Source organism: Stegodyphus dumicola, chromosome 1 (genome assembly GCF_044657685.1).
Source record: "Stegodyphus dumicola isolate Sdum_Otavi_A_Nest chromosome 1, ASM4465768v1".
NCBI lineage: Eukaryota > Metazoa > Arthropoda > Arachnida > Araneae > Eresidae > Stegodyphus > Stegodyphus dumicola.
Window position 1 is genome coordinate 109058785 of NC_140768.1, and position 21370 is coordinate 109080154.

General features: G+C 32.0%; 1 protein-coding gene across 2 annotated transcripts; it reads right to left on the reverse strand.

Annotated features, from left to right (window-relative positions):
• Window positions 1-924: 924 nt before the first annotated feature.
• Window positions 925-20631, reverse strand: LOC118193228 (uncharacterized). Of its 2 annotated transcripts, none has more exons than XM_035364283.2 (2): window positions 20252-20631; window positions 925-13766 (listed from the first exon to the last, which is right to left on the reverse strand). In XM_035364283.2, the coding sequence occupies exon 2, from the start codon at window positions 13653-13655 to the stop codon at window positions 12156-12158; it is 1500 nt and encodes a 499-aa protein (XP_035220174.2). In that variant the 5' UTR covers window positions 13656-13766; window positions 20252-20631; the 3' UTR covers window positions 925-12155. The 2 variants fall into 2 exon arrangements, with proteins under 2 accessions (XP_035220174.2, XP_035220175.2); XM_035364284.2 differs by lacking the exon at window positions 20252-20631 and adding an exon at window positions 19866-20177.
• Window positions 20632-21370: the final 739 nt, after the last annotated feature.

The window sequence follows — 21370 nt, forward strand, 5'->3', positions numbered from 1 at the left end:
AACTTTCAGAATAGTTACATCCCATTTAAAGTACGAACGAAAGAAAAAAGTACCTTGTGTTACAGGAAAAAATTTTATTATTTCCAACAGACAGTAATGAAAGTATTTGTGGATTTTATGTTCTTCTGAATCAAATGATAAAGTTGATGAAGGCTTCTTCACAGTTTCAGAAGAAGGTTCAATAGCTGAAATATATAATAAAAGATGGTTAACCATTATAATAGAACTTTTTTTCCATCACTTTCTTTCTTTGAACTTCGAGATTAAATTTTGACATTTTATCACTTCAGATGGATATGGAAATAGGCTTTATTTACAAATTTTTTAATGATGAAATAAATGAACTAATAGTAAATTGTTTTGAAGATGGATAGAAAAAAATCTAGCTTCTTCCACATAACAAGTATCTGTAGCATAAGGATATGATTTTAAACATTTAACTGCAGTTAAATGTAAAAAGAGGTTTTTGCGTCAATATTTATAAACTGGTATTGTCAAAAACCTATTGAAATGTACCATTTGATTAAGCTTGTTGCTATGCCATTTTTTAGTTCAAAAAATGACTCAAGATAGATTTTTAAATTTTTATGCTGTCTGCATTTTACTAAAGAATTTAAATGGAAGAAACCATATAAACCAATGATGAATTAGTTTCTGTAAAAATTCAAAACCAGCTCAAAATATATGTACTGATTAATGCATATATTTTGCATGTTTTACGTATGCACTTTTTGGAAAATCCAGTTTGGAATTTTACTAGCACGTACCATCAAAACAGTAATATAAAAATTATCAGACTAACTCAGGAATGCTTGGAGATTTTGGTTTATATGGGCAAAAGCACATTTCCATTAGAAAAGGAATATAGATACATGAAAACATGACAACATTCTTATTGATCTTACTAGAAAGTAATATAAGGTGTTTTTTTTTTTTTTTTTTTTTTAATTTTCCCTTCTAGGGCATGCTATTTATCATCTAAGTATGCAGACATGTGTAGTGTTGAAAGAAACAGGGAAAATATGTCGAAAAAATTTCTTTTCTTCGGGGGGGGGGGAAGAAGAAATTACTGCACATGAAAAAAAATGTAAATAATGTTATTCCATTTAAAAATAAAAACTGTCATATTATTAATCAACATTCATGATAAAAATACAGGAAAATAAAAAATGTAGACCTACAAACAGATATTAAAAATATACGAAAATCAACTTGTTTGTTACAGCAGTTATGGATGAAGTGCACGTATGTGATGCCACTCTTACACACACTTATACAGCATCAAGAAAAATCATTAAATGGTATAGACAACTTTTACATTTTTCCTTTTCTACTGAATGCACATGTGGTATTTGATCAACAAATGGAAAAAAGATAAAAGCAGCACAAGTTTGGCTTAATCTTATGAACCAAATAATCCAAAAACATTTTGTCCCTCAACTGCATGTTACATGTGTGCCTTAGAACCTTCATTCTATGTACTTGACCAAGAACTATCTTAACACATGGGCATTCTATGCTAATCCATTTACATATCATTTCTATAATTGGTTATAGAATATTGACCTGCTGAGAGGCCTATAAAACTACTACTAGCTATAACAAGCTATGAATACTCAATCAAGTCAGTTTTGCCTCAATTAAGATGGCACTGACTTGACTGAAAAGCATTTTTCAAAATTATGTTCATCTGTTGGCAAACAAGGTAGGCAGAGATGATGTGTTATAAGTTCTCAGACCCCCTTATGCGAAAAAAATGCACAGGCAGGCATTGGTCAGCACTTCAAAGTATATTGCACAGAAATTATTTTCCAAGAGTGTGCAGGGCTATTCTGATGAGCTTTATGCAGACACACATATATTCCTTAAAATAAGTAGCTCTGCCTCCCTCCCCCACCAGTTACTTCAATTTGAATAGTAGCTGCATAACGTAGTTTCGTTATTATATAATATAAAAAAAAAATTTTCAAATAAAGAGGGAAAATTTTGTTCTAATTAATTCATTTAAAAGTAACTCATTTGCAGCAAAAGTGATAAAACACCTTTCTTCATATTATTGTGTTTTCAGTTTCGATTGAATTCCAATTTACAATTTTTCCAAATGCTCAGAAAGCGAGGCAACGCCGTGACAGATTTAGCTTTAACCAGCGTGAACCACACGGAGCCCTGTCACCTTACACCCCTGAATTGGAATGAACACCTTTCTAATATAAAGGAAAAAATTGAAAGAAGACTTCCAATTTTGAAATGGCTGGCAGGCTACTGATTGGGGTGTAACAGACAAATTTTAATAAATACACATAAAATGTGCAATAAACATTATTTTATTACTGCAATAAAGTTTTGGTGACTACGTCCATCAGTAAAATCGATGTTTTGGCAAGATTTTCAAACCAATCTCTTCGCCTTATAACAGATGCAGTTAAATCCACTCCCATAGAGGCTATGGAAGCATTAACCAATATTTCTTCTGTCATGCATGACATTCGCTAAAATACTGCAATTTTGTTTCAAAAACTTTGCAGGCTCCCAAATAATCAATATTGGAAGAATTACAATTTTAACAATGATAGAAATTTAAAGACACAAGTAGGTTTCAATCGAATTGGTTATCAATTACCAGAAGACCTAGACCTTTTACAAGAAATGAATGTAATGGTGTATCTTTGTGTCTATTTTGCATTTTATAAGGCAGTGAGAAGAAATACTACCAATTTTGATGGTGAAGTTGAGGTTACATTTATTGCTTTGAATCAATTAGTGCTCAGAAGAGTAATTTCCTCAGGCTGTTATTTCGTCCGATAGCAAAGCCGCTTTGCAGGCTATCTCCAACAATAAATTTTGCACTTCCAAATGAATTTATGAATGCAGGAAGATTCTGAACACTCTGGCTGACTCATCTGTCTTCCAAAGGATTTTTGCTTATTGTGGCATCAAGGGAAATGAAACAGCCGATTTCCTGGGAAAGAAAGGAATGTCTGTTTTACAAACGACTAATAACCATGACTTTTAATTCTGCAAAATTCCTAATTAAAATAGAATTTATGAAGAGGTTTGCCTTCTAGCTACCAAATGAAACCAAGGGAAAGGAATGGGTGTGTCTCACTAGTTCAAAGCCAGTTATTCCAGACTTTCCTCATCCTGTAGTCATGGTATTATTTTTTCTTTTGACAGGGCATGATTGTCTAAATGCTCTTCTTTTAAAAAACTGACTTAAGGACTCTTCATCTGTACGCTTCGTAACTTTAGACAGTCCATGGATAAGAAGCATATTGACGAATGCACTGTACTAGTTTTCAATTCTGTTATTCTTAAGTACTGGGAAGCAAGATGAAGGCTCAGTGTCCAAATGTCTGGCATTTGTATAAATAATAATTTTTTTTCCCCCAATACAAAAAAAAAAAAAAAAAAAAAAAAAAGAGCAAAATTTGTCAATTTATTGTACTTTACTAAATACAGCTTAACTTGGAATATTCTTATTAAAAATCCATTCTTTTAACTGCTTTTCAATCTCACATTAAAAAAAAAAAAAAAAAATGTAAATTCCTTCATTCTGAGAAGGCAACATCTGCTTGCCATTGCCTATTTAAAGACAAATATTATTATATAGTTTATTTAATCATTAACTGTGTCACAATATAATGAGTGCAGACTCAAGTCTTTCAAAAGCAAAGAATTAAAAATTATTACACAAACAATAATTCTACACCAAAACATATAATATATTGCATTGAAAACATCATTTATGCAAATGTTTTTAAAGATTATATTACTTAAGAGTAATTAAAAATAAAAGTATAAGAATGTGTAACTGTTTCTAAATCACTTGACGCAATGTATAATTTTCATAGAAATGAACTGAAAATCTTACACCATGTCAAAAAGTAATGCTACAAAGAAGAGGCAAATTGTGATGCTGCATGGTTAATATACAGTCCATATTCATTTGAAGTAATGACCATGAGGATATATTGGGTCATCTGGAAAATTCTGAAGTTTTTTATGATAAATACAGTCAAAAGTCGTTAATCCGGACTCGTCGGGACTTCGGCGATTCCGGATTATCGATTTTTTCGGATTATAGATCATCAGTTTAAATCTTGTAAGATGGCATGCAGAAATTCTAAAATTAAAAATATGAAACCGTAATTTATGAAATAAGGAACAATTATGATCTAAAGGGTATCAAAATTTACAAAAAAAAAAAAAAAAAAAAAAAAAAAAACTTAATATTTATTTGTTTACTTTATTAAACATTCCTCTCAATGTAAGTTGTTTAAGTTGCTTCATTTTATGTGATTATACTTTCTCTTTAATTCTATAAAAAGACATAATTTCTTGTTCAGTTACTAAGTTCCGCTGTTCAAGTCCCGTTAATTGCTGTGCCGAGAATACAGACTAACTTGTCAATCAAAATTTTTTCGTTTTCACTAACCTCTCTGTCACATTCTTCATGTCTTTATCCATTTTTTGCAGCAATTCCACTTTTTGTTTGTTGGACATCGAAACATACTTTCGTTTTGTAGATACTTTGGAAGTTCCAGCATCGGAAATTCTATTTGACATAATCGAAAGTTCAAGTTTACTTTTATAAAATTGCTCTTACAGTCTGCAAAAAATAATAAGCGGGATCCAATTCGAAGATTAAGGAACAACGCAATCATTAACTGAAATAGATAATTAGATAATTTTAGCTTACACCGTCCGTTATACATTAAACGCACAGGCGAAAACGTATTCTGCACTTGGGCACACACATATGCGCAGTAGTCAAGGTCTTACACGCACGCATAAAACGCCTGTGCGCATGTGCCAACGCGGTGCATGCGCAGAAAGTTTTTAGCTTTGAGGTCCGGATTATAGATCATTCCGGATTATGGGTGTCCGAATTAACGACTTTTGACTGTACCAATGAAGCAAGACATAAGAAAATTTGACTGAATCACAGAAGCACGATTTTCTTGTATGTCTTTTTGCCATCTCTTCAGCAGATGGAAAACTCATTTTCTTAACGGAGGGAAAATCATTTTATTCTTAAAGAAGTTATTCCTGTTTAACAGTTCCCAAGGAAATGAATTCTAGGCCATGCAAGTGACCTGAAGAGAGAATTCTGTGGGGAAGAAGGTCTAATGAATACAGGGCCTCTGTGACATAAAAGATCCATACCATACGTCTTTTTTTACATTTCATCGCAGTATGAGGCCGTCATGTCGGAAGAAAGGACCTTTGAAAAACTAGTCGGTTTTGGATGCTTTGCTTCGATTTCTGCTTTATTTGGGAACAATATTTTTCCGAATTTATTGTTTGATTTGGTGGGAAATTTATAATATACAGCCCCAACATACACAAAGCATTACTTTTTTTAGATGACGCTCCCTCCTCTTGATATCATTAGAGGTTTTTTTGCTTACTGCATAATCTTTTTCTTGCAGCTTTACTATACTATATTACTTTTTATCTCCAAAACAAAATTTTATAAGCAGTTCAACTACCTTTTACTCTTTTAAAAATAAATCAGCATAATGTGATGAAATGAACCTGGGGTTTTCTGTTCTTAGGAGTGCAATGAAACAAAAATCATACCACAGTACCTGCTAGAATTAAGCAGCGTGAGCAGGACCACATTTAAACATCTGCTTTGATCAAGGTCACTTTTTAGCAGGAGTAACAAAATAATTAGAGAAAAATGACCTTCAATATGAAAAAATGCAGAACTTTCCCGATGAGCCAATACTCAATCAATATTTCCTCCAGTCTGTAAGTCATCATTATAATGAGCATCAACTGAAAATCATCAATCCTTTGCAGAGGAGAAAAGAAATTTTGTTTACGTTAACTACATGAATGGTCAAAGATCATATTTCAAATTAAGCAAATGAAATAGGCTGTCATCTATGTTACTGGTTTTTTTTACATTTAATTTTCAGTTCATGATAAAATAATAATTTTATTCAATTTAAGATGATTTTATGCAACACAATTCATATCCATTAGAAACCAAAAAGAATAAATTTTAATTTGCTACTTTTACCAAGTTTTATTGCATAGATAAAGAGAAAAAATTTGTTTTTGTTAATTATGTCATCAAATTGTCTCTTCCAAAATTTAACATAAATCTCACCAAAATTTAGCACATGAAATTTTCTTTTTATATAAAATTATTCTTCCTTCTTTTTCATATCAAATAGTATAAGAGACATAATAATAAAACTTATGTCAAAATCAGTTACATTAAAATTGAAGATCTCATTTAAACTTGATAATTCAGCAACATTACCAATGAAAAGTCTACAAGAGATATATATATCAGAAACAAATTCACATTTAGAGCTAAATTTTAACACTTTAGTTCTGGATAAGTTTTATTCCTTCTCTTTAGTTTATCATATTTCTCCTGTTCTAAGGTGCACACATTTTTCTGAGTAGAAATCCTTAAAAACACTGTGTATCTTAGAATTGCAATTTTTTCCAAACTAATTCATTTTTGTTAATTACTAATTTATATGTATATTGGATTGTTGTTAATAAATTGAAGTAAGTTATTAATAAATTACTTGTTAAATGTGTTTCAGCATTTCATTTGTTTGCCTAGACTTGAAATCTTTTATTCTGTTCATGATATTAGGAATTAAGAAGGCACTTATTAATATGTGGCATCTTAGAATCATGCAAATATGCAGTATTTATTATTTTTTCTCTTTTAACTGAATGTAAAAGAAAACAAATTCATTTCTAACGTTACATTTACACATTTATTTCACATGAATATTAGAAAAATGTATATTCCCAAGCAATTTTACAAATATTCATTTGATTTTTCAGAAGTCTTGTAAATGTTTTTTTTTTTCCATCCTTTTCTAAAAAAAAGGCAGTTTATGAACATTATAAAGAGTTATACATAAACCTAATATAAAGAATGCTGTAACACCTACTGAAAATTTGGCAATTCCTTTTCTGCTAAGCTAATATATGAAAGGCAGCAGACATTTTAAATGCTGCAGCACACTAAGAATTCTGTAAAACAGTACTGAATCAATAAAATGAGAAAAAAAAAAAAAAAAAAAAAAAAAAAAAAAAAAAAAAAAGCTTAAGAGATTCTTGCATAATTTTGTCATTCTTACCACTTACACAGCAATCTGTTTTTACTTCCAAAAAATTTCAGAATTGCACTAATTTGGCACTGTGCATGCTGCTATTCTCTCCATGTACAAAGCAATTTATTTTTGCTTAAAAACTTAATATAGCTTCAGCATCCAGCACAAATTTCAGTTCATAAAATCTATGTAATTTCAAGCACAACTTCATGGAATGTGAATTTTTTTATTTTCTATTGTTGGACAAAACATGATATTTCTGAAGAAGTGGAATGTTTCCTTTTTTTACAAGCTGGTAAACTCCACAGCCCTATTAAAATTCCTTATGTTTTCAATGCAAAAACAAGTACTACATGACTGTCGAATTTTAAGGTGGAGATTTGCTCGCGTGCTGCACATACAGGTTTCCACATAAGTACATTTTGGTGACATAGTGCATTGCCTTACGAATGCTTTTCAGAGGGTGTGGATAATGAAAACCTAAATTTTATTTAATAACAATACTTATTTTTCTAATTTGATAGTTGTAACTATATCCTTTTTACATTAAAAATGAGAATTATGACTATTATTAAATATAGATGTCTTTAATTTGGAAAGTACTTTTAAGAACTTGAGACACAATATTCAATAAATTAACCCTTAGCGCTCCGCACATTTTTGTACCACTGCCCACCAGAAACTCCAGCACATTTTCGCAGCGGAATGCAGCATCCAGAATATCTGCATAAATCTCTTTTCTTGTAAACATTTTACCAAAGAAAGGGATGTGACAATTCTTCTTAACTGACCAATAATCCTGCATATTCGCCAGGGGTATCGTACCCATATTGATAATAACTCCAATAAAAGCCCAAAACTCATCCTCTTCCACCGCATGCCACGTTTTCCAAATAGAATTACTAGATATTTCTTTATTCTTTAGAACATTTTCTGCATAATTGTTGGTTTCTTTTATAATTTCATTTACCAAATATTGTGTTGGCTGTACAATATTTGTAGGGATTTGTGTTCCAATGACTTTTGACAATACACTAAAATGTATTCTATCCGGAATATCTAATTCTTCCGTGATATCGCGCCATTCATTTAAGTCTTCCGGCGACTCTTCGCTTTCACTTTCGATAACTACCATTCGCCGTCGTCTCTTTGGTAGTATAATTTCGGAACCACAACTTGAAGTGTCGGAATTATAATCAACATTGTCTTCCACAATATCTTCTAACAATGAAAAATCAAACACATCTTCACTATTACTCTATATTCTCATCACAATAATTATTTTTCTCTATGTTGCTAACCATAAAATGGGTAAAATAATGTTTCAATCGTAACAGTAGCGAGACTGAGCACATTTTAACTACAGATAACAATTGCCAACGCCGACGATTCCGTAACATCTTGCGCCTAATCATGCTAAAAACATTGGGCTCCACAGTGGAGCCTACGGAGTTACGGAACATATGACGGACGGCTCCGTAGCGGAGTCAATGGAGCGCAAAGGGTTAAATACCAAGCACACAATTATTGAACTAACAGTTCTCATGTCACAATTCACATTTTCAAGTTTCATCACATAATTAACATACACTGCTCAACATTAAAAATGCAACACCAAGAAAGAGTGGTCAGAAATTTATGCTAACTTTAAAGTAGACGCACGTCACCGAGTTATGCGAATGATGTGAAATGCGCAGCTCTCCGACGCATGTGGAGTAAGATATAAGGGAAGGAACCTGCAGAATGGGCAATATTCGTGTCATTATTTCTGCCAGACAAATTATTGAAGAAAGTTGGTTTTTGTCCTGGAGGATACGTGTGATAGGAGAGAATGCCAGGCCGTCGTCAACGAAGGCACTTCCAGCAGATAGATGATTTTACGAGGGGTACGGTGATCGGTGTATGTGTGATTATGGCAAAGCCTCAAAGGCTATCTGCCTAAGGAAAGGGATACCTTTTGTGGAGGGCTTTCTAAGGGAAACTGGCTCGTACACACGCGACACATGGGGAAAACCACGAAAACGCCCATGCAGACAGCCCGTTTGTGGGATTCGAAGATTTGGTGATCGGACTGAGAAGGGTGGGTTGGTCCTTATGTCAAATCACAACTGATACCCACACGGATGCGAGTACGGTGCGTTGGCTATGGTGAACACGGTTGGAACAAGGAAATGTGGGAAGAAGGAGGGGTGCAGGTGCAGCCAGAGTGACGTCAGCACGCGTGGATCGACGCATCCACCCGACAAGCTGTGGTGGTCCTGCAAGTCACTTGTACCATGATTCTGCAGCATGTGCAAGATACCCTGGATGTTCCCGTGTCAACCAGAATCATTTCCTGTCGATTGGTTGAATGTGGCCTGCATTCACGGCGTCCATTAAGAAGACTGCCATTGAACCCACAGCATAGACGCCAACGTTTAGAATAGTGCTGGATTGAAGCAATGTAGATGACAGAATGGCGAAACGTCGTGTTCTCAGACGAGTCATGCTTCTGTTTATCCAGTGACAGTCGCCGCATACGTGTGTGGCGTCGACGTGGAGACAGATCTAATCCGGCAGTAACTGTGGAATGCCCCACCGTGCGACTATGTGGCATAATGGTTTGGGGCGCTATTGCCTACGATTCCAGGTCACCTCTAGTTTGTATTCAGGGCACTATGACGGCCCAACGATACTTGGATAATGTACTGCGGCCCGTGGCAACCCCGTATCTTCAGGGGCTGCCTAATTCAATTTTCAGCAGGATAACACAGTGCTCGCATCTGCCAACATGCTCTGCAAGGTATGCTTCCCTGGCCACCGTACTCTCCTGACCTGTCACCAATCGAACATGTGTGGGATGTGATTAGACGCCGTTTGCAGACTCTGCCCCTGTCTCGTTCAGAACACGAACTGTGGCAAATGGTTGAAAGGGAATGGAGAGCCATCCCTCAGGACACCATCCACTCTCTTATTGACTCTATGCCTAGACATGTTTCTTCACGCATCGCTGTCCGTAGTGGTCCTACATCCTACTGAGCCGACGCCGTTCTCGCTCTGTATTCTGACTATCATTTTGATAAAGATCATTTATTGCTGCTTGCTCTGTCTTTTTTCCAAATTTCATCATTTTCTGACCACTCCTTCTTGGTGTTGCATTTTCAATGTCGTGCAGTGTATATACTATAAAATTAAGTGCACATCGTATTATTATTGTAATTATAGGGGCACAGCGCAGATCCACCTAGTCGATTTATCTCTCTTATTTTCTTGTCCTTTGCTAATGATAAGAATGAAGAAAAGCCATTAACTATCATGCCTGCTGATTTTCCATCAAAATTTCTTCTATGAGCAATAAAAATTCAAGTGCTTTACAAGGTCACCAATATATTACAATAACAAAATACACAACTTTGCTTGGAACAGAGTTCTCTATTTTAACCACTTTTCACACTTTTTAAAGGGTGCATAATGCCCAAATCAATAAATATATACAAAATTATAAATAAGAAAATAAGCTAACCAGTGCACTTCAGAAAATTATACTTTGTTTCTCTGACCATTCTGAAATATGTTTATCAATTTCACGCTGCTCTGCGGGGAAGGGGGGGACATCATGGCGCACAATTAACTGGAAGTTGATCTGTCAGCACTATCGTTACCTTCAGGGCAGATGTTTTTATTTTATTCGGCTTACAATTCCTTACTAAATGTAGTATTTCATCTACCAAATGTAGTATTCATCTCCGTCTTTGATACGATTTAAATAAAATTCCTCGTCATTATAAATATCACAAATACACATCAAACAGTTCTCTGGTTGCAATTTTCTAATTTCGACTATGCGTAAAGTATGCTTTACGCATGCGCGCGTTGAAAGAAATGTTTAATAAAGTAAACAAATACATATTAAGCTTTTTTTTGTACATTTTGATATCCTTTAGATCATAACTTCTCTTTATTTCATAAATTACAGTTTCATATTTTTAATTTTATAATTTTTGCATGCCATTTTACCAGATTTAAACTGATGACCTGTAATCCGGAAAGACCGATAATCTGGAATGGCCGAAGTCACGACGAGTACGGATTAAAGACTTTTGACTGTATAAGAATTATAAGACACAATTAATTTTGAAATGATACAGTTTAAAGTACTTTATTTTAAGCAGTTACTATTTTTAGGATAGAAAAGGTATAAATTAAAATGAGGAAATATAGCAAAATAAAACAAGAATTTTGTTCACTCTCCTTCCAATATATATATATATATATATATATACACATAAAAAGTAAGAATTATGATATATTTAAATTATTTATAGAAATTATGATAAAACTAACATTGATGAGGTGAACACACCCCTTCCATGCCACAGCCATGTGCTTGTATTAGTAAAACCATATAGCTCTGAAATAGCATTTTTCACCTGATTCCACATAATTCCTGCAAGTTTCCTTACTACAAATTTGATATTAAAATATTATTTTATGCATAATAAATAAAAAAACTACTCAAATTTTAAAGTGTTATTTTAGTATTATAATAAAAACTTTCTTGAAGCATTAGTTTAGGTACCACTAATCAACATTTCAGTCTTTTGATTATTAAATAAGCCATAGAAATCCAAGACATTAAGTACTTGTAATAGTTTAAAATACATACATTTAAAGTAACATTTGCAATAATGATTATACTTTACAAATCTCATTATTATTATAAAAACCAGCATTACTTGCATAAATGAATAACTTTAAAAACAGGGACAGTGCTATAACACAAAAATAATAAATATCTGCAAAGGTGACAACATGGACTGTTTCATGCCCGAAATGGAGAGTATTAATAAAAGAAAAGTGCTTATTACATTTAAGTAATTTTCAATAAGCAGCTTAGAATTAAAACCTCTTACAATACTTCATACAAAGTTTTTCTTTCACAGTGCTCTATATAAAATTTCCTTATTAGAACACTTAGATTTAAAAACAATGTATACTCGGATAAATATCATTATAACTCCCTTTATACAATTTATTTGTATACTGTTCTTTTCAACTTCTTTCTCACTCATCATTCATTCCTCAATTCAGGATGAAGTTTTCTTCAGTTTTATTTATTTCAGGATCCATATTACTGACTTTCTCTTTTATGTCCAGAACATAATTAGACAGTTTGTTACAGGATGGGATATCCTTATAATTGTTCTTTGGAAGATTATCAAAATCTAATTTTGTATCTGAAGCAAAGAATGCAATATTCATTTTCTCTAGTGATAATGCACTTGTATTTTCCAGTACAAAATCATTAATGAGATTATCTGATTTAATATGACAGATATCAATAGAATTCTCCACCTTATTTTCTGAACTTTTAAGAGCCTGTTCTAAAGGAAGTGCTTCTTGTAAAAGAGAATTAGGTTTCTGCAAGGAAATACTTCCAGACTGATAAGAAGGCAAGTTAATTCCATTTGTTTCTGACTGTTTATTTTCAGGAATTGGTTGCGCATATAAGCGAGCTGTTATTTCAGCTTTCTTTATGTTCTTACGATGTATGTCACTAGACATATGCTGCTCAAAAGGAATAGGCCCACTGCAATTTTTCTGGCATGTTCTGCAATACCAATTTTGTAAGGCTGCTCCATTTGCTGGTAACACCTCTTTACTATTTAAGGCCTGAGGGTCTGCACTTACTCCCACAAGATTATTTATTTTTCCAGGTGACAAATCCAAGCTAGGGGTTTCATTAATTTGAGTTAAATTTTCAATTATTTTTTGTGAAACTTCAATTTTTCTCAAATTTTTACGATGAACTTCACTGGACATATGTTGCTGATAAGGAATAGGTCCTGTGCACCCTTTCTGACATACATCACAAAACCAATTTGTGGGTACAGAGGTTTTTGCTGTATATTCCTTTGAAGCATAAATACCCGTGTCAGTGTGCTTATACACAACATTTAAAGTCGTATCTGCTTCAGTAATAATTATGTTGTTTGATAATCCACTATCAAATGCATTTTTTGATGCACTCCCACAATCGGTAGTTGATGTTTCTTTTAATTTTTCAAGTAAATTTTCAGACTGTACTTTTTTTCTGTGTGTTTCACTATTTAAATGTTGTTCAAAAGGAACTGGGCCAGAGAAATTTTTATCACAAGTTTTACAAATTAGAGTATTTATAATACCATTTGATGAGCTGCTGCTTGCTGTTAAATTCCACACGGCAACTTTTCTTAAATGAGCAGCACTCACTATATGTTGTTGGTAAGGTTCTGGACCACTAAATTGCTTTTGACAAATGTCACATGACGAATAAAATACATTACCTGATGTATTATATTTCTGTGAAGGAACATTTTGCAGCCAAGAAGATTTTCTATTATCTTCCATGAATTTATCATTAAGGACAGAATTTCCATTATTATTACCCAAAGGATTTTGCTCACTTATATTGTTAACTTTATTTTCATTTGCCTTCTCTTGTATTTTATTAGCATGCTCTAACGTTTGACAATGTTCCAACAAATATTTAAGATCTGAATAAGAAATGTTACACAAGGAACAATGAAATGATTGTTCCATTTTCCAAAGAAATAAATATACCTGAAAAGTCAAAGATTTAAACAACCATACATATTTGATTCCTGTTTAGTATATTTCATATTACTGGTCCCAAATAGCCAGGTTAAGTATCTGTAAATAGAGAAATATTAAAAAAAATAATCAGAATTTTGGTTCAAAAGAATATCTTATTTCATATTTAAAAGATTTATTAGCATGCAATATGTAAATATAGCAAAATTTCAACAAAATATATGCACAAAAGATTTATCCAATTCATTACATGTTCAATAAATACCATAAAATATTGTAGTATTATAAAAAGTAAATAAATCGCAATAAGATCATAAAGTTCCCAGATTTTCTAATCATATTTTTTTAAACTTAAATGACTTATTTTTTTTAACTTCATTAATGCTGTTAAGAAAACTTCATGAAGTTTGTTAAACAGTCGATATTTGAAGGCCAGAAAATAAACAACAAATTTCTATCATAATTTAATAATCTAAAACCTATATTGGTGTTTTTTTAGTTTGTCCAGGCTCTTATATTATTGATTATCAACTTCTTTGGTAGCTGGGAGAATAATATGAAACAAAACTCATATAAATGAAAAACAGGAAAAAAAAAAAAAAAAAAAAAAAAAAAAAAAAAAACGGCTGTGGAAAGCTTATGAACTTTTACTACCAATACATCTAATGAAGATGACACAAACGACTAGTGATATGAAGGAACAGAAAAGTAGAAGAAATTAGAAAGTATGGCAAAAGTATTAGGATCAGTAGGGAAAATCCTCATAATTGTCAATATTTTGCCGAATTTATAACCTTTTTAGAAAAATCTATTTGTAAACTAAAGAATTAAAAAAGTTTTTTTATTAAATGCTACAACTTTGACAATCTGAGATCACTCATCATTCAATTAAACTTCATATTGAACAAACATATTTTGAACTAAAAAAATACAGCACAGTTGCATAAGTGATGAAAGGGATATTTTTTACAGCCCACAGCATGAAGTTGTCACTCAGTTCTGACTATTGATGGTCATGGCTATCTACAAAAGCACCTTCACCATATCGGCAGTTACAATTATCTATATTGTCCTCTTTATAACATGCTGGAACAGAATATCCACATCATTATAGAACAGTAAGGAGACTACAAAACAGTCTTGTACTGCTAACATACAGAACTTCAGAGCCAAGACTTCAATTTCTTACAAGAGAGTGTTTACACGTTTTTAGAATAATTTTGCAAAAGAATTTAAAAAAAAAAAAGAGCAAATGTTTTGGAATAACAATTCTTGTAAAGAGCTTATTATTTCCAATGAGAATTATTGTCTGCTACTCTTTTAATTTACTCCTCAAAATGTCACATGTAAATAAACTATGGACTGAACAAGAAGTTTTTGCACTTTCTGAAGAGAAATATTCCTATTCCATCAAAATGCACACAGATCAGTCCCATTGGTTTTTGTCTAATAAAACTGCTCATCACTAACAGTGCACGGTTGAAGCTCTGCTAAAAGTATCAGCTCTAGAACTGCTACAGTTTTCCAAACAGTAAGGTATAATATAAGGCAGCATTTCTTAAACTGTAGGTCGCGAGACCTGCAGCAAGGGGGGGGATCCGCCAAAAAATTTAGCAGTTTTGATATTTCTTTAACTTATAATAATTTAACAATGAAAAATATTTTTACACAATGTATCTGAAAATAGATAAAGATAAGACAATACAGACAAAGAAAAAAGTAAAATGTTTTGACACATTCTTTTTATAATAGAAACGCTAATTTTACTTTGCATGTGACGCTCTCATTTTGTCTGTTACTTATTTAAAATTTTCACAATATTCTATGTCTTAAAATTAGAAATTAAAGTTAATGTATAAGGTATTTCTCCCACCTTCTTGGCATGCCTTCGTGGTGTAGTGGTCTGCACGCTGGGCGCGTATTCCAGAGGTCCACGGTTTGATTCGTTGCAAATTTTTCATCACTCCTCCTTTAAAAAAGTTCTAAACTCTCTACAAATGACCTAAACTTGCAGTAGTATATTACAGTACAAGTGAAAAAATTGACAGTTTCACACACACACGTGTTGGATTTGCGCAATGCTTATGGGGCCCCACAAAATTTTCGTAAATATTATGGGGTCCTAGGGGTCACGAAAAGATCTCAGTGATAAAAAGAGAATGCAACTGAAAAAAGTTTAAGAAACTCTGATCTAATGAGCCATGTGCACCTTAATGTGCATGGGTTTAATCCTAGTATACAGTACACATGGCATTTGGTGACATAATAATGAGCAGTAAATGGGTCATTTTGGTGTTGGCAACAATTTTCAAAATCATGCCTAGGCTAAACCATATTACTAGGATTTTACCATCGCATGTACACTGCCCAAAGGAAAGGGGAAGGGAGTTCTATATCTCCCCTTCTACTAAGCGGATTGGCTAAATTCAAATTGCATTTTTCATGTCTCGAAAGCACGATTTAGGATATATATTATAGTATATACATATAGCATTGCTCTAATATAGGTATTCTGACACAATATCAGACTTATTCTGAAATGACATGCCATTTTTTTTCCATATATTTCGATTCTACGATTCAAATTATGCCAAACTGTCAAGTTTTGTAGAAATTGCATGAGTAGTTTTTAAAAAATTAGCTCTTAAAATTTGAGCTCCTCAATGTTAATTGAATTTGATATATATTTATTAATAATCTCTTTTTTATTAAATTTATTCAATTCCTTCTTCCAGAATTTGAAATTTGGGTTCATTCCAAATAAAATTTGTCCATTGTTTATGATCTGTTTTTTAAATTTATATTTTAAAATAATTTTTATAAATTTTTCAAAAAACATTTTGAATTATAACCTATAAAACCTTTACCACAAATTCCCTAGGATATACGTGAATTTACCTATTAGAGCATTTTGAAATTTGGCATAATAGTTAATAAGTGATAACAACGCCAAATGTGGTATACACACTTTGTTAAAATTATTTGAAGTAACCAACACTGACATTTTTTTGGCTCATTTACAATGAAAAAAGGTTGCCATAAATTACGAAGTTCGCCAAGTGAGTTATTCTTGGCGCAAACATGAAAAAAAATGTGCCAAGGGAAATTTTTGAATTTCTCCGTAATTTTGAAAAATTTAATATTTAGACACGATTTGAATCGTAAAATCGAAATATGGAAACAATTCGGCATGTCATTTCAGAAGAGTCTGATTTTGTGTCAAAATACCTATATTAGAAAAATGCTATATATATATCTTAATGTATATTCTAAGTCATGCTTTCAAGATATGAAAAATGCAATTTGAATTTCGTCAATCGGCCCAGTAGAACAGGAGATACAGAACTGTGCCCTTATGTTTTTTACAGTGTACTTGGACATGCATGGCTTAATCTTTGAGACAAACATGTAACTACTGGCAGGATCAACCAGGTAGCTTTTTAACATTCATAACATGTTGAAGCTGCACATAACTCAATTCCACCAATGACAACATACACCTCGGAAATGCGTTCGAAGCCACTGTTTCATGACAACCCTTATTTATTTCACATACATGGAATCTTAGTTCATGCTTTTGGTAGTGGTTTAAAACTCATTACGTTATGGCATGCATGATATTAAAATTTCTAGGAGTCAAATAAGTGACATTATTAATCAGAAAGGGAAAAACCATCAAGCAATACTTCTACACAGTTCCATTACTGCAAAGAAAGTTTCAGTAATGAGGTAATGATTGCCACAGGATTCAGCTATAACAAGAAATTGAAAAGAAGGAAAGTGGGGAAAAAATATTAAAATCAACTCAACGTACAATCCAGAGAACATTTCACATTTGATATTTGTGAAAGAAATTCTATTTCTTTATTCCAATTACTTTCAAAGAGCGAAACTTCATCACGGCAAAGCACCAATTCATACTTTAAAGAATACCATTGCATGCTTTGAAAAAGTGCAGACTGATACAGGTACTGCATGTATATCTTTTCAACTTTTTCATTTTAAGTTCCCTCACATTTCACTATTATGCTTTGGTTTTCTGAACTCTTTCCAATTCCCCATGAATGATGGACTCTGGAAAGTAGTAGAAGAGGAATAGAAATAAATACTCCTGGAAATTTTACGAAAAGCCCTTCTATCATGAAAATCACTGTGCAGATTAAATAATCTAGAAAAAAAACTATCAAATTGAACTTTTTTAAAAGTGCTCTTTATATTTTAAACATTAATTAAATGAACCCCAAAATCATTCTAATAATGTGTAAATACCCCCTGTATTTAACATATTGCAATTAATAACATATATTGCTCTTGATATTTTTATTCTATAACTTGCCTTGATACTGCAAATTTAAAAAAAAAAAAAAGTGTTCGCTCAATAATTTTGGTTAAAGAATTAATGTTATGATTTCAATAATGTTCAGCATGGACAGCTTATAGGTATCTCCCCCCCCCACACACATACATATGTTTCATGTCATAGGATTGGATATTAAATCTTCCTGCTTGCCTGCAGAAACTTTAATGATGCCAAAAGAAACAATTCATCTGAATTAAGAAATAGACAGCGTTAAGGGAACAGTTACTAAGCTTAGTCTATCAGAAAAATTAATGAAGGTTTAATAATTTCCTTCATGCTTTTTTTTTAAAGTTTCAATTGTTGAATTTATTCTGAAGCAAACATTTATCAGAGAATGTGTATAATATCTACATAAAAACTTGGCATTAAAACTTTTTCTATTTATTTTTTACTCACTATCTCTCTTAATAAGGAATCTTAATGCATTAACACTGTTTGAATTCTTAAATTTAACCAACTCTGGTCAATTTTCAACAACAAAGATTATGGTTTGAGTAATTTAAGTACAAAGAGATGTCAATTAAAATTATATTTTATGCTTTGAAGAAAGATTTAAAATCTACATTTTGATAAAAAATCACATTTTTTCAACAAGTAGAGCAAACAAAGCTTTATTATATTTTTGTTTTTTGACCTTTACTCACAGCTATCATTTACTTAAATATCTCCCCCCCCTTTTTTTTACCAATTTTGCATCTTGAAAATTGTGAGAAGAAATTTATGCACTGTATACAATATTTGCTTAAAATGTTCCAAATATTACAGTAAAAAGACTTACACAGCAAGATATTACACATTAGTTGTGTATGATTGTTACAATTATACACAAACACAATGGTCATTGAAGGTTCAAGTAATTCCACAGGGTGAGATAATGAGTTTTAATTAATTTTTGTTCGATACCATTTTGCAACATTTTTGGTTTTAATTTCTCCACAGGGCCAGCACCACAGCCAGTACACTCACAGTAGCTGACAGAATTTAGGGTCAAAAAAATTGTCAGCAGTAACAAGCTGGAAAATTTTTAGGTGGAAAGTGCAGGATCGCCCACTGCTTGGCGTGTTTTTAAGATTTGTACATACTTGGAATCCATGTACACATCAACCTATTTTTCACTTAACAATTCATCCCAGAATTGCACAAAAATGGCATTGCACACTCTCTTGACTTTATCTATGTACACATCGACCTATTTTCACTTAAAAAGTGAAATAAATCTGAAAAAAATCCAATTCTTCTTACTCTTGTAAAAAGAGCCAAACAAATAAGTGGGCGATTCTGCACTTCACCCATTTTTAGAATTCAGAGCAGGTTCTAGGCAGAAAAATTAAGAGACAACAAAATTTTTAGAATTTAAAGAGGTGCAGAGCGTAGGACCTGTAAAGACTGCACCAGGTAGCAGATATTTCTACTACTGGCCCTGTTTCACAATATATTTTCCATTTTGTTATTCACACAACTTTTCTAATAAGTAATTTACTATTTATAAAAGAGTACTATCATTGACATTTAAAATAAATTTAATGTTCAACATATAACTAGGATCAATTAATAATAAGTATTACTATTATAATTATCTTTATAACTAGTATAGAGACTTATTAGGCGAAATGTATATTATCATTCTATATCAAAAAAACATACATCATGTTCGTAGAAACTTCTTTTATAAATCAACATTATACAGGTTTTCTAATAGTTTTACATTTACTATTGAGCATTGCGTTTTTTATTTATATACATACAGACTACTGAGGTTAAATAAAATTATATACATAAACAGCTTTAAAAAAAATACAGTACTCAGTTATAAAACAGGGAAAAAGTGTATTCTATACCCATTCAGTATCTCTCTCTCTCTATATATAGATAAATATATTTGACAAATAACTGCACTATTGACTAAAATTTTTTATTAGCATTTAATTCATTTCATCATGAGATAACAATTATTGAAGAATCCATAACACTTTTAAAACAAATGAAGATACTGGTTAATTTGTTTATTACAGAATACGGAATTTCCAATTAATTTCATGCTGTACTAAATAACACTGTTCCGATATTAAAGTGAAAAATCTGTAAAAAGTTAAAGTGGTTTCTAAGGAGATGCAGGCAGGGGAAAGTTTTAATTATTATACATAAAATTTAAATAACCAAAACCAAATTCATACATAATTTTTACATAAAGAATCAGCAGAGAATATTTAGACAATATACTTACACTACAAATCTTCAACACTTCGTATACTCGAGTACGTAAAGACTTTTCCATTTGTAAACTAAAACAAACATCTCAAACCGAGACTTTTCTCGGGAGGTAATTTCCCGTTTTGTCGATGCTTGATTGGACAATCTTAGAAAGGAGGAGCTAATATTGCGTCATGCAAGTTTCACTGAAACTGCGTCATCCCAAAGCAATCGGCGCTAGCGGGATGTCAGGTTGATTTTTTTTTGTTGTTGTTGTTTCATATCAACCCTTGGATAAGACCAAGGAGGTTAGAATAGATGGATAAGACCGAGCAACATTGACTCTTCTTCGTGTCAGTGTTGTCTGAAGCGATACTTGTTGAACTAAATAACTTTCTTTTTCTTGCAAATTTATACGGAAATTTAAAATTAATCTGAACCAAGGAGTTTTGATAAAAAAGAAAATTGATTAATTTTACTTTAAGGAATGTAGTTCTGAAAAATTAATTTTCTTGAACACAAGAAAAAGGAAGTGAATATTAGATGCAAACGGATTTTTTTTTTTTTTTTTTTTTTTTTTTTTTTAAGTATTAAAAACAAATACCTTGTAATCCGGCTTATAACACGCACCGGTAAATAATGTGCATCTAAAATTTCAAACTATATTTTTTAATTTTTAGGTATATTCTTCGTATAACGCAAACCATTTGCTCGAAACAGACACATGTGCTCGTATCTTTTAAGGTCATTCATTCGAAGATTTTTCCTATACTTTCGAACAATGGTATCCACTGAATTGACAAGCACTAAGGGGAACAATATGTGTGTGTGTGGGGGGGATACTTAACGGAGTAAATAACTCTACAAAGAGTAGGGGGTGTACTCAATGCAACTGTGTACAAGAATATTATTCTAGGTTTAAAGAAAAGGGGGACACAATTTGGGGATAAGAACGAACTTCCGATGAATTCGAGGAATTAGGAATGAGATGTTTTCTTAGAATGAATGAAAACACAATAATTAATATGCTTTGAACAAAGGAAATTAAATAATAATAAAAAATTATTCGATAATGAAAATTTTTAAGTTTATACAGTGTGTTATTTCTTTTAAATAAATAGCATTTAGGTACATTGCGCAATAAATAAATAAA

Excerpts from the sequence above, each read along its gene's own strand:
- LOC118193228 (XM_035364283.2), bottom strand. The coding sequence starts at position 13,655 with ATGGAACAATCATTTCATTGTTCCTTGTGTAACATTTCTTATTCAGAT.